We start from the raw sequence: 12,478 nt of genomic DNA, 5'->3' as shown, positions 1-12,478 counted from the left end.
TTGGCCGGTTTTGGGCCGAGACTCGGGTTTCGACCCGGTACCGAAATTATTCGGTGCACCAGGTCTATAGCAGCGTTTCAATACACATCAACTCCTAAAATATGTGAGGAAGGAACGCGAGTTATTTTAAGCCAATCAAATTTTTTTTCTTTGAAAAATAATAATAATAATAAATCATTTAGGACTTGGGAATATAGTAACGTGGTCGCGTTTGAGACTTTTTTTCGTGATGAAAATCTTAAAACCAATTTTATCTTATAATGTTATAAAATTATATATAGAAATAATTTATAATTCTTTTAATTTTTTTTTAGTACAGTTAGTTGGTATCTTAAATCTCAGCTAAAAATTTAAAATTTTAGGTAATATTATATCTTCTAGGTTACAAGAGAAAATATTGACCATCTACTCCAATGCATTATATATATACATTTTTTATTTTTTTTTAACATTCAATTTAATTTTTGTGTCTTATAATACAATATATGATTAATTGAATAAAGTGACTAGTGTGGTTAAAAATCAAGCTCAAATAAAAAAAAGTTATAATTCGCTAGATAGTACAAATTTAATATATGTATCGTAATGAAAGATCAAAATAAATAATTCGAGATTACACATATACATCGGGTATGAGAATATAAATAATATCTTTTTATTTAGGTGGAGATAATTTTTTCTATAATATGTGACCAACAAGTACAATTTGTATATTTTGCCTAACCAATTTTATTATTTTTTTAATTCGTATGCCTACATGTAATAAGGAAATTTTTGATTGGATGCGGTGCACAAGAGGGCCTCCTACACTGGGTGCAAGCAATAGTTTTATGCACCGCGCATTATTTCCCTCCAACGGTTGCGATCCTCGCGTTGGTATATAAACACATCAGGCGCATGGAATCCAAAGTGGGATTGTAGAACGGGCGCACGATGACCGTTTCAAAACTCTCCGATCTCCCCTCGCTCCCTCCCCTCCGCGGAGCGCGTAGCGCCCCACCAAACCCCTCCTCCCCTCCTCCTCTCACCCCCCAACACCCCGCATTATGCGAGCGTTGGTGGCTCTACCTCTCTCCCCGCTCCCAAGCTCCATCAATGGCGAAGAAGAAGCAGCCCCACGAACATGGAGGAGACGAGGTAGGAGGAGACGATGCCGCGGAGGCGGAGGCGGAGGCGGAGGGGGAGGCGGTGGCGGTGGCGGAGGAGGAGGAGGGCTCCGGCGACGACGAAGATGAAGACGATGGTGATTGCTTCTTCGAGTCGTTAGATCGGGTCCCCTCCGGGATCTCCTTCGACTTCGAGTTCCCCTCCTCGGGATCCGACGACGAAGAGGACGAGGAGGACGATGTGCGCTTCTCCTTCGTCTCCGCCGTGGGCGCTCCTTCCGAGTTCCGGATGCGCGCCATGGCGATGGAGGAGGATGGGGGCCGCGGTGGTGGTCAGGGCGAGGGCGGGGGGCGAGGCGGTGGTGGTCAGGGCGGAGCCCTTCTCCATCAAGGAGCGGCGCCGCCGCCTCCTTCAGGGCATGGGCCTCGCGAGCGGGAAGGGCCTCTCCCTCCTCAGCCTCAGCCGCAGCCGCAGTGGCGCGGGGGGGAATGCCCCCGATCGCGCCGCGTCACGCCGCCTCCTCTCGATCGCGTCCCGAAACGCCGTTTCCGGCGACGCCCATGGCGCCGCGGCGGCGGCGACGACGGCGACGGCGGTGGCCGCAGCATCGGCGTCGTCTTCTACGCCGACGCCCTCGCCGAACCCCGCGATCGCGCGCTGCAGATCCGACACTCACCTCGCAAAACCCTCGACCAAACCCTTCCCCACCGCCGTCTCCCGCTCCTCCTCCGCCCCGCCCTCGTTGCTCGACCCCCTCAGATCACCATCTCTACCCGATCCCCGAATCACAGGGCACGCCGGATCATCTGGCGCTGGAGATGGCGATTTGATGTTGGGGATGTGCCGGATCAAGAACCTGGACACCGGAAAGGAATTCGTGGTCAGTGAGCTCGGCAAGGACGGGACCTGGGGCCGCCTCAATGATACGCAAACTGGATTGCAATTGAGCTTAGAAGAATTCGAGAAGTTCCTCGGATATTCCCCCATTGTGAAGGAATTGATGCGTCGGGTGAAGAATACCGATAACTCCGTTCGCCAGGCATTCCGCGGCGGCGGCAAGAGCTCGAAACATAGTGGTAGGAAGAAGGGGGGATGGCTCAAAAATATCAAGTTTGTGGCCAGCTCTGTCACCGGACTCATTTCGGAGAAGGATACGACGATTGCAAAGTCGTCGGCCACTTCGGCCCTAAGTTCCTCCTCCTCCTCCTCCTCCAATTCCTCGGAGAGGTTGAAAGTTCATCAGCATGGTAAGTCCTACAAGGAGCTCACAGGCCTCTACATGAGCCAGGAGATCCATGCCCATCAGGGTTCCATTTGGTGCATGAAATTCAGCTCGGATTCCCGTTACTTGGCCAGTGCGGGCGAGGATCGGATCGTTCGTGTGTGGCAGGTCCTCGAATGCAATTTCTCCTCCTTTCAAGAGCAAGAGGCAGCAGTTCGATCCTCGCCTCCTTTAGTTCCTCTTCCTGTCCCCAATGGATCGCTAGACAACCGGTCAGCTTCCCTCAGGAGCCAGCCGTCGAAGCGGACTAAAAGGGGCAAGAGCAGAAAGAAAGCTATACCCGATCACATTGTAATTCCGGAGACCATCTTCTCGCTCTCCGAGAAGCCCATTTGCTCCTTGGAAGGCCACCTAGATGATGTCCTTGATCTCTCTTGGTCAAAATCTCAGGTTGGTATGCAATAATAGCTCGCGTCTATAATATCTGGCTTTGTTGTTTGGCTTTGCTTATTGCCTTGGTAAGCTGAACAAGAAGAAGAACATGTCATTCCAAGTCGACTAAATGCATTCCAATCTGTTTTCTTGTACTTGGTTTCTCTACTTATTATTTCTAAGTTCTTAAGGTTCTTCTCAACTACCATTATTTTGTATTGCCTTCATATTCAATTTCCATGGAAATGTAGCATAAGTATTACCTTATCGTAAAATAGGTTTTAGAGTGCAAACATCATGATGAGTGGAACAATGTAGTAAATTACAACAACTTCAGTTTATCAAGATAATAATATCTGGCATCTATGGCCGGTTATTTGTCAGTGAAGTTTTCTTCTTTCTTTCTCTCTTTCTTTAATTTGCATGTTAAATACAACATATAATTGAAGTTGTGAATGTCTATTTTAAGTTACAATAACTATGTCACTACTTTGCAGCATTTGTTGTCATCTTCAATGGACAAAACCGTCAGATTATGGGACATAGAAACCAAATCTTGCCTAAAGTTATTTGCTCACAATGATTACGGTCAGTAAATTTTACTTGCTGTTCTTGTTCTTTGTTTCCTTTTGGTCGATATCTATCAGATAGTATGTTGCTTCTTCGTCTCATAGTATTTATTTCGTGCTAATTAATCATGGACTTTATTACTGCACTGGTTGAACAGTGACTTGTATCCAGTTCAATCCAGTAGATGATAGTTACTTCATCAGTGGCTCTCTTGATGCTAAGGTCCGCATATGGAGCATACCAGATCGCCAAGTTGTTGACTGGACTGATCTCCATGAAATGGTCACAGCTACATGCTACACTCCTGATGGACAGGTGCAACTATGTGAATTTCGGGCAATTTTTTTTTTTGTCTGTTTCGAGGCCGGTATCCTTTTGTTCTTTTAATTAGTGATGGTTTTTTAATGCATTTTTGGAAGGGTGCTTTAGTTGGTTCACATAAAGGGAGCTGCCGTATTTACAAGACAACTGGTATGAACTTTTCTCCTTTTTTCCCTTTTTTTTCTAATGTATATTATATCACATTGTATGTCATGCTTAAGTTGTTAAGACTGCCATTCTTCGCGCTTGCTGGAACATCATTTGGAACACTTTCGAGCTTGTAGTAGTGCCTATCTCTATTTTTCCTAATTCTCTTCTTCAATTGATCTTCTACCGTAATGAATGGTTTTTTTATTTACTTATATTTTTGGAGGGTAGTGGGAGGTCCCATGGATCTAATCTTATCCATTTTCTACCACATAAGAAGAGATAGCGTCCGCTTCTCTTTTTTGTCCACGGATTTAATAAAACATGGACTGCAGGCCTCAAGGGTCTTAATGCCACAAGATTATTTCATCCCAAACTCGTATACACAGGAATAGTTTTGTGTAGCCCATTTGTACTTGGGCATATGGCTTATTTCTATGGCAATTTGGACAGTTGAATGACTTCCTTTTATGTTTGTATTATGCGACAGATTGCAAACTTCATCAGGAAGCCCAAATTGATATTCGGAGTAAGAAGAAAAAATCTCATGCCAAAAAAGTTACTGGATTCCAGGTACTTGTTCGCCTTGAATACTTGGAAAGCAATGCACTGCTTGTTTGGTCCTCTTCCAATGAATACATTTCTAAAATTTATTTTGTTTTTTATTTAGGATTTGCATTTGTTTCCTTTGGTTGAGATATTTGAATATGTACCCCTACAAAATTTATCTATTAACATACGGACACCTGCAAAATCTGCATCTTTTTATACGCCAACTTGGTGACTTTGAATAAGCCCTTGAAACTATGGAAATGCGCCTCTTTGAAAGGAACTTCATAGAAATACCAACTTCCCCGTTATGGATTTGATGACTCACCTACCAAAAATGGCATTATTATTGCAAGAAATTGCATTTTGAAGGGGTATATATGCAATTTGAAAATATGATTTTGCACGGGTAAATATGTTAAAGTGATGATTTTGTCAGAATATATAAATGTTAAGAACCCTCTCTGTTTTATGTCAGTTTTACAGATAATCAAATAGGGTACCAGATAACTTATTCATGTTTGAACAGTTTGGTCCAGGCAATCCTTCTGAAGTAATGATCACTTCGGCTGATTCACAGATTCGGGTCTTCGACGGCGTAAAGATGGTTAACAAATTCAGAGGTATATGTGAAAGAAAGAGGAATTATATGTGAGCATAATATAACCATTCTGAATTTAAAAACTATCACACTGCTAATGTTTTTCATTTTTATATGTCCGTATGTGAACTCGAGACATCCTTTTAACTGCTCATATCACATCACGAAGATTATCACTTAAAGCACGTTATATCGTTACATCCTTTTAACTTCACATATCACATCACGAATTATCACTTAAAGCACGTTTGGCCTAGTTCTTGTTTTCAGTTTTGTATTGTGTTTTTTTTTTTTTAAGTTGAAGTTTTATGCGATTGAAGGCATGTAGAGATGATATTACTGTGCGAGATGATATTACTGCACTTTGCAAACAATCAAAAGATTTTCATGCATGCCCTTCAAATACCAGTTAAACAGAAGTTTGCAATTTTGAGGGATTATATGAAATGCAGACTTCGCATGCTTATGTATGTAAGCAGATTAATTTGCAAATTTATATATGTAAAGAACCAATTGTTGTCAGCAGTACTCTTCATGTCACTCGGAGAAATTAGTAATGACTTTCAAGTTTCAACTACCAATTATCTATATATATATATATAAAGATTGGAAAGAAAAAGGTGTTTTTTCTTGTTAAGTACTAAGATCCAACTTCACTTATTACTCACTGTATAATTTCTCCTATTAGGTTTTCGAAATACCAGCAGTCAAATATCGGCATCATACACCTCAGATGGGAAATACGTTGTATGCGCGAGCGAGGACTCTCACGTATACATCTGGAAGCGAGAAGCCTCTCGCAGCGCAAGCGCTGGAGTAAAAAGCAAAAGCTGGACCACCACCCGATCCCACGAGCACTTCTATTGTAAAGACGTGTCGGTCGCGATCCCTTGGCCCGGCTGCGGGACTAACTGTGCATTTTCGCCATCTCTGTCTGCCTTTCCCGAAAGATCTATTTCTAACCTCCTAGACTCTTTCCCTAGCAGCAGAAGCCATCTCCCGCCTCTCCCCGAGAAGAGCTTCTCAGAACGGACTCTGCCCTGCTCCTCTGACGAGCCATGCAGCAGCATACTGCACTCGAGATCAGGAGTCTGTAGCGAGTCCTTCGTCTCGGCTTCTTCTTCGATTCGTTCAAGTGCGATTTGCTCCTCCATTTCCGACTCCGCCAACATTTCGAATTCATCCTCGACGTGGGGAGGCAGCAGTAGCAGTAAGAACAGCGGCAGCAACAGCCCCGAGGCTGCGAGTGCGTGGGGCTTGGTCGTAGTAACGGCCGGCCTGGGAGGGGATATCAGGATATACCAAAATTTCGGGTTGCCGCTTCGACTCAGTCGGCAAACCAATCTATTCTACTAAGTAAAAATTTTGAATGTTCTCCCCCCTTTTTTCCCTCCTATTGATTTATTCAGTAAATTCTCGATTTTTCGTTAGTTTTAGTGGTTATAATATAACGGTTTGCTGTGATGGATTGCGAGATTTTGTTAGCGGGTTTTGATTGATTGCAAGTGTTATAAATCTGCCGCATACATGTTGGCTTGTATACTTTTGAAAGTGGAATCAATTCAATTATGCAATTGCTAACTTTTTGTGAGATTCTTATGTAGTAAGCTGAAACATCTATCTCTCTCTTCTTCTTCTTCTTCTTCTTTTTTCTCTATATTAATTTCTTTTTTAAGAATTTGTGTGATTCTTATTTAGTAAATTGAACATCTATCTCTCTTTTCTTTTCTTTTTTTGTGTTTTTTTCTATATTAATTTCTTTTTAAAGAATTTTATTTTATGTCTCCCATATAGCAGGTTTTAACCTCTAGGGAATTTGTAAGTTTTTATACAAGATGAATAATTGTTGCATATTTCATTTTCGGGTGGAAAAGTATCTGAGCTCAAGTTTGGTTTGAAATTAATTTCGAACCTAAATTTAGACTCAAATTCGGCTTAAAATTAATTAAACCGAGCTCGAGCGAGCCTAATTTCCAGTCAAGCGAGCTCGAGCCCTAAATGAGCTACTTGAAATTCTTAACATCATATAATCTAAAGTTTAATTTTCATAAACATTATCTAGAATTTAATAAAAAAATATGTCTAATAGTTCAACATACAAATTAAAAGAATGTTTTGTTGGTTTAGCAAATATGGCTTAATAACTTAAACTCTATACACATATAATTAAAATAAATAATATATATTATTAAATATAATTAAAATATATGTTATATATATTTATATATATATATATTCGAGTTTTTTGAGCCCAATTCGAATGAGCCCAATAATACTCAAATTTGAACTAAAATAAATTTTAATTTTTTAATATTCAATCTCAACTTATTTAATTTTGAGTAGAACTCCAGTGAGCTGAATATCGAGTCGAACGCTAGTCGAATATGAGCCACGCTAATTTGCCAAAACTAGGTCGCGCAAGAAAACACAACCATCAAAATCACTAGATTAGAAAAAAAAAAAAAATCAGACTATAACAAAATAATAATAATAAAATAATAAAATCTAATCATTGATTACATGCGGGGCCCACCAAAAATAGTATAGTACTAAATGTAAAAGTTTACATAAGATGGAATTTGCAAAAAATTAATAATAATAGTACTTTAACATTTTTGTTTAAACAAAATAAACTAAATAATTAATAGCAAAGGACAAAATTTGTAGAATAATTCAAATCATTTGAGGGGGGAGTCTAATTCAAAATTACCTATAATAGAGGGGTCTCCGTACAATTTTCCCTCTATAAGTACGTCCATAGCGTTGCGGAAAAACCCTCCCTACCAGTCCTATCCAAATTCTTTTTTCCTCCGTGCGGAAGCGAGAGTAATAAATTAACCCAAAAAAAAAAAAGAAAAAGAAAAAGAAAAAGAGAGAACCCGCCCTCGCCCCCGGATTGGGATCGCCATTAGGGTTAGGGTTAGGGTTAGGGTTTCCGATCGTGGGGGGAGGAAGATGACGGGGAAGGCGAAGCCGAAGAAGCACACCGCGAAGGAGATCGCGGCGAAGGTCGACGCGGCGACGACGAACCGCGGCGGGGGCAAAGCGGGGCAAGCGGATCGGCTCGGCCAGGTCAAGGGCGGCCACGCGAAGTTCGAGTGCCCGCACTGCAAAACCACCGCCCCCGACGCCAAATCCATGCAGATTCACCACGAAGCGCGGCACCCCAAGCTCCCCTACGACGAATCCAAGCTCATCAACCTCCACGCCTCCCTCGCCCCCGAAACCTCCTCCTCCAAGCCCAAGCCCGGGATCCGCGGCAGCTTCAAGAAGTAGCAGAAGCTCTGATTCTCGCTGCAGCAGCTCCTAAATCGTTATATATTCCGTCGCTCCTCGGTTGTGTGTGATCTAGTAGTTTCCGCGGTTATCTGTGTGGCTCTTATGTCTCGCATGTACTTAGTATCGGTATCGGTAGCGATATATACAATATCGGATGCTTGGAACGTTTCTGTGTCACCCTCTTGAGCTCAGTGCCTACGCTTCTGCGCTGTGCTATTAATTATAGTTCTTGGATCGTGTTTGCGCATGCATGGATTTATAGTATAAATTACCTATATTTTGTTATCTTGTTTGTACTGTATCCTTGATTTCGTTGCTAATCATGTATTTAGCTATTTATTTATTAGATAATTTGGGTGCTTTGGTGATAAGGGTTTAAGTGCTGTGGCACGGGGTCGTGCCAAACGACCGGTGTGTGATTTGCCGTGCCGATTCGCGTAGGTCACATAACAGCGTAAAATACTTATTTTCCTTATTCTAATTCTTTATTATTATATATCTATATTAATTTTTGAACTTTATTGAGGTAACTACTTACTAACGCATAAATCCTTGTTTGGTAAACGTAAAGATACTGTACTTTGTTTTCTTGCTTTTAGTGGTTGCGCCATGCTCGATGATTTGGTAGTTCTAGCTCTTGAATCCTGTTTGGACGTGCATGGATTCATACTGCGAATCAGCTTTGTGCGCTATCTTGTTCTGTTGTACGGCCGACTTCTGCGGTTATTGTGCGGCTGTTATGTTTGTCATGTATTTACTTAGGATGCTTAAGATGCTTTGTTGAGCGTAAAGGTATTGTGTATTGTTCCTGCTGTTAGTAGCTGTTTTGCCGTGCCGCGACATGTTATTAATTATACTCCTTGAGTCCTGTTGGACGCGCAGGGTTTTATACTATAAATGCCTTTAATTCGCTATCTTATCATATTGCATGCTTGATTCCTTTCCATTTGGTGATAATCATGCGATTATTGCGTCTCTCATGTATATGCTACAGCTTTATGTATGCTTGGGTTGCTTTTGTGACTATATCCTGCTTTTAGTGGTTTTGTCGTGCTGCCTTCTGTTAATTGTTGTAGTTCTTGAATCTTATCTGCACATAGATTGCTTTTACTATAAATTGCCTTGCGTCGCTATGCTGTCGTCATGTGTGCTCGATTTCTTTATTATTTTCTGTGATTATCACGTGACTATTGTGTGTCTCATGCATCTCTTAATGTTAGGTATCTAGAATAAATGCTTCCGATGGTTTGGCAAGCATAAAGCTGTGGTACTTATATTCCTGCTTTTACTGGTTATGTCGCTGCTAATGCATTGTTTTGTTAATTCCAGTTCCTGAAGCCTGTTCGAGCATACATGGCTTTGTACGTTGGGCACCCGGGCATCACTAAGTGTCCTCTAATGTTCTCAATTTCTGCAGTGCTCTTGTGACTATGGCATCTCTCATATTTTTACTACAGCTAGTTTTAAATAAATCAGATGCTTAATGCTTTGGGATGTTGTGGTGAAGATAATGTCTTGTACTATCTTCTTTCTTTTAGCCATTATCCCTGTGTTGTGTTAATGATTTCGTCGTGAGCTATGAAATTAGACTTAAAGAGATATTAGGGACTCGTTGTAAAGAATCACTGAATTGAGATTACATGGTGTTGTGTTTTCTGGCGGAATTATCTTGTTATATATACTATGGTAAAGAAGTTTCTGCTATTTGGCAAGGTTTGTGTCATTTTATCTGGACAAACTAGTTCTTTGTAATGAGATATTGCAGGCAAGTCTGTCTACGCCACAAAAATAGAACGTTTGGTGAATGATGAGCTGTGCTCTTGTGCTTTATTGTCCCCTGGTACCATGCAGGTCGCAACTTGACTTCTTTTCTCATAGTGATTGAACCAATATGTAAGACACATTACTGGAATTACTTTACTTTTAATTAGCTTCCTTTACTACCCTCTGTTTCGGCAACTTCTGTTCTATTATGAAACAACACTAAAACTATGGCAAATGGCCATAAACTTATTTCCTTATATCATAAGTGTGGACTATGCCTACAGTTCCTGTAATTATAGATAGTTCATGCTGCATAGTTTCTTCTGATTGAGTCTTAACCTTTTTTTATTACTTCTCTCCTGAACAGCATGATAAGAGCTCTAGTGTTTCATAATCATTAGGAGAATTCACATCATTTAGTAGCTTCGAGCTAACATTGCACTTCTTACAGCTAAAGCTTAAGCATCTGTCGCGTCAATTTTGTTGGACTTAAGCGAAATATTAACATGTGATCGGCTTTGGGCCTTTCAAAAAGCACTTCTTATGCAATTGAAAGCATCTGATCGGGATCAATGTTCACCTTTTGAGCTTAAAGAAATCAGTGGAGTTACAATTTTTTTTATATGTATATATTTCCAAGTATGAGATCTAGGACAATGGACTTGCGGAACCACACTATAATTGCTGTAAGTGCCATGTTGTTTCCTCAAAATCTTGTTGAAGAAGTTTGTTATGTGGTTATTTTCCTCATTGAATGCTTTAATTTGACGTCATCAAAATGATTGAGATGATTGAGACCTATAATGCTTGATTCAAACTCATGCATTTATGTGGTGACATTCCCATGTATTCTCATGTCTATTAAGCACTGTGTGTTTGTTCAATGATTCTTGTTTGCTTAGATACGAGATCAATTACGAAACTCTAATGACTTTTCTACATGGATTTATAGATCTGCAGAGCTGAAGTCAAAGTATTAGTTTGTCGGATAAGCTGAAAGTATAAGATCAGGACTGCCAGTTCTCCTTTCTGGAGGTTAGGAGAGATTGGTTGGTGTATTCGCTGTTTGAAGAACGAAAAGGGTTATCTGAGTATAATTCTTCGTATGTTTTTTGGGCTAAAAGAAGATTTTGTAAGTGCTAATTATTGTATCTTTTTTGTTAAGAAACAAATATCTTCTGTAGATGTTTCCTGATATTAGCATGTATTTTGAGATCTAGAACTTAATATCAAATATTTTGTAACATATTATTCAATGCTTCATTTCTCAGTTTAGTTTCTAGCTTCTGTTCTCTAGCTAATGCAGTTGTTAGTTGTGTGATGCAGTGTTAAGTGATAAATTGTTAAATTAAAAAAAAAAAGATGGAATAAAAAAAAATTCTGAGAAACAATTTCAGTATGTTTTTCTCTGCATGTATGCTCTCATCCAGTTGAACCCAAAGTAGGGATGTCAATGAATACGGAAACCCGAAATTTTATCTGAAACCGAACTGAACGGATTATTTGATGCTAAACGGATATGATTTCGGATATGAATATTAAAAATAAATCTGACGGATATGGATTTTGACTGTACCCGATCCGAATTTGACTCAAATCCGAATTTATTTTACATTGTATATAATATGCATATAAAATTTGATGGTATATTTGAATTTGTATTTTAAAAATTTAAATTTAATGTAATATAATTTAGAAATATTGAAAAGGGAAATAATTGTTTCGGGTTTGGATTTTTCGGTTCGGGTTTGGGTTTCAAATTTTTGGTCAGATCCGGGTTCGGATATAGATTTTTAAAATGGGTTTGGATATAGATGTTTAAAATCTGTCAGGTTCAAATTCCGGGTTCTGGGTTTCAGGTTTGTTGTCGGGTTCGGGTTTGGGTTTTTGCAAATCCAACCTGCTGACATCCCTAACCCAAAGTGGTGTGATTGTATTTTTTTTTTTTTTGGCTCATATAGTTGAGTGTGGTTCTTGATAATATTTTGAGTGGTTTTAATCTTTTTAAATTTTATGATGCATGTTCTGAAAATGTGTAACACTTCACCTCTGTTTTTTTTTTTTTTAGTTATTGGTTTTTATAGATTGCCCTGTGATTGTTTAGGAACTCAAATTTTTACTGCATAAAATATTTTAATTTCCTTTTTTCTTGGTTTTCCAAGTTTTTAGGGGTAATAACCAATTTGGTGCATGCACCAAATGGTAATTCGGTCCCTATGAATTTTAAATATTTTTTACCCTGTTAATGTCTTTTGATTTAAATTAAAATAATTTAAATCAAAAGAAATAAACATAAAAAAAAGTTAATTCATACAGGTTTCTGCAAATATAGTGAATGACAAATATATTTTCATAAAGTTCAACTTTTGTATATTATTTCTGTAAAAGTTCTGATGTTTTCAAATATATCTCTACCGTTAGAATCCGTTAGAAAAATTTAGTTAATCATATGTTAAATACTTAATCATGGTTAATTTTTGAAATTT

General features: G+C 39.4%; 2 protein-coding genes across 2 annotated transcripts; both read left to right on the top strand.

The window, feature by feature from the left end:
• Positions 926–6,542, top strand: LOC109712326. Its single transcript, XM_020235830.1, is given in 8 exon segments — positions 926–1,460; positions 1,462–2,779; positions 3,259–3,349; positions 3,489–3,646; positions 3,751–3,802; positions 4,290–4,372; positions 4,878–4,971; positions 5,638–6,542. Coding segments are annotated over 8 exon segments (2,991 nt in total). The 5' UTR covers positions 926–933; the 3' UTR covers positions 6,306–6,542.
• LOC109712697 lies at positions 7,721–8,529 on the top strand. Its single transcript, XM_020236431.1, has one exon. It carries the CDS (start codon positions 7,905–7,907, stop codon positions 8,223–8,225), a length of 321 nt encoding a protein of 106 aa, XP_020092020.1. The 5' UTR covers positions 7,721–7,904; the 3' UTR covers positions 8,226–8,529.

The sequence above is a fragment of the Ananas comosus genome, linkage group 7, assembly GCF_001540865.1.
Source record: "Ananas comosus cultivar F153 linkage group 7, ASM154086v1, whole genome shotgun sequence".
In the NCBI taxonomy this organism is placed as follows: domain Eukaryota; kingdom Viridiplantae; phylum Streptophyta; class Magnoliopsida; order Poales; family Bromeliaceae; genus Ananas; species Ananas comosus.
This window is presented reverse-complemented; position numbering and strand designations above follow the sequence as displayed.

Excerpts from the sequence above, each read along its gene's own strand:
- LOC109712697 (XM_020236431.1), top strand. The coding sequence starts at position 7,905 with ATGACGGGGAAGGCGAAGCCGAAGAAGCACACCGCGAAGGAGATCGCG.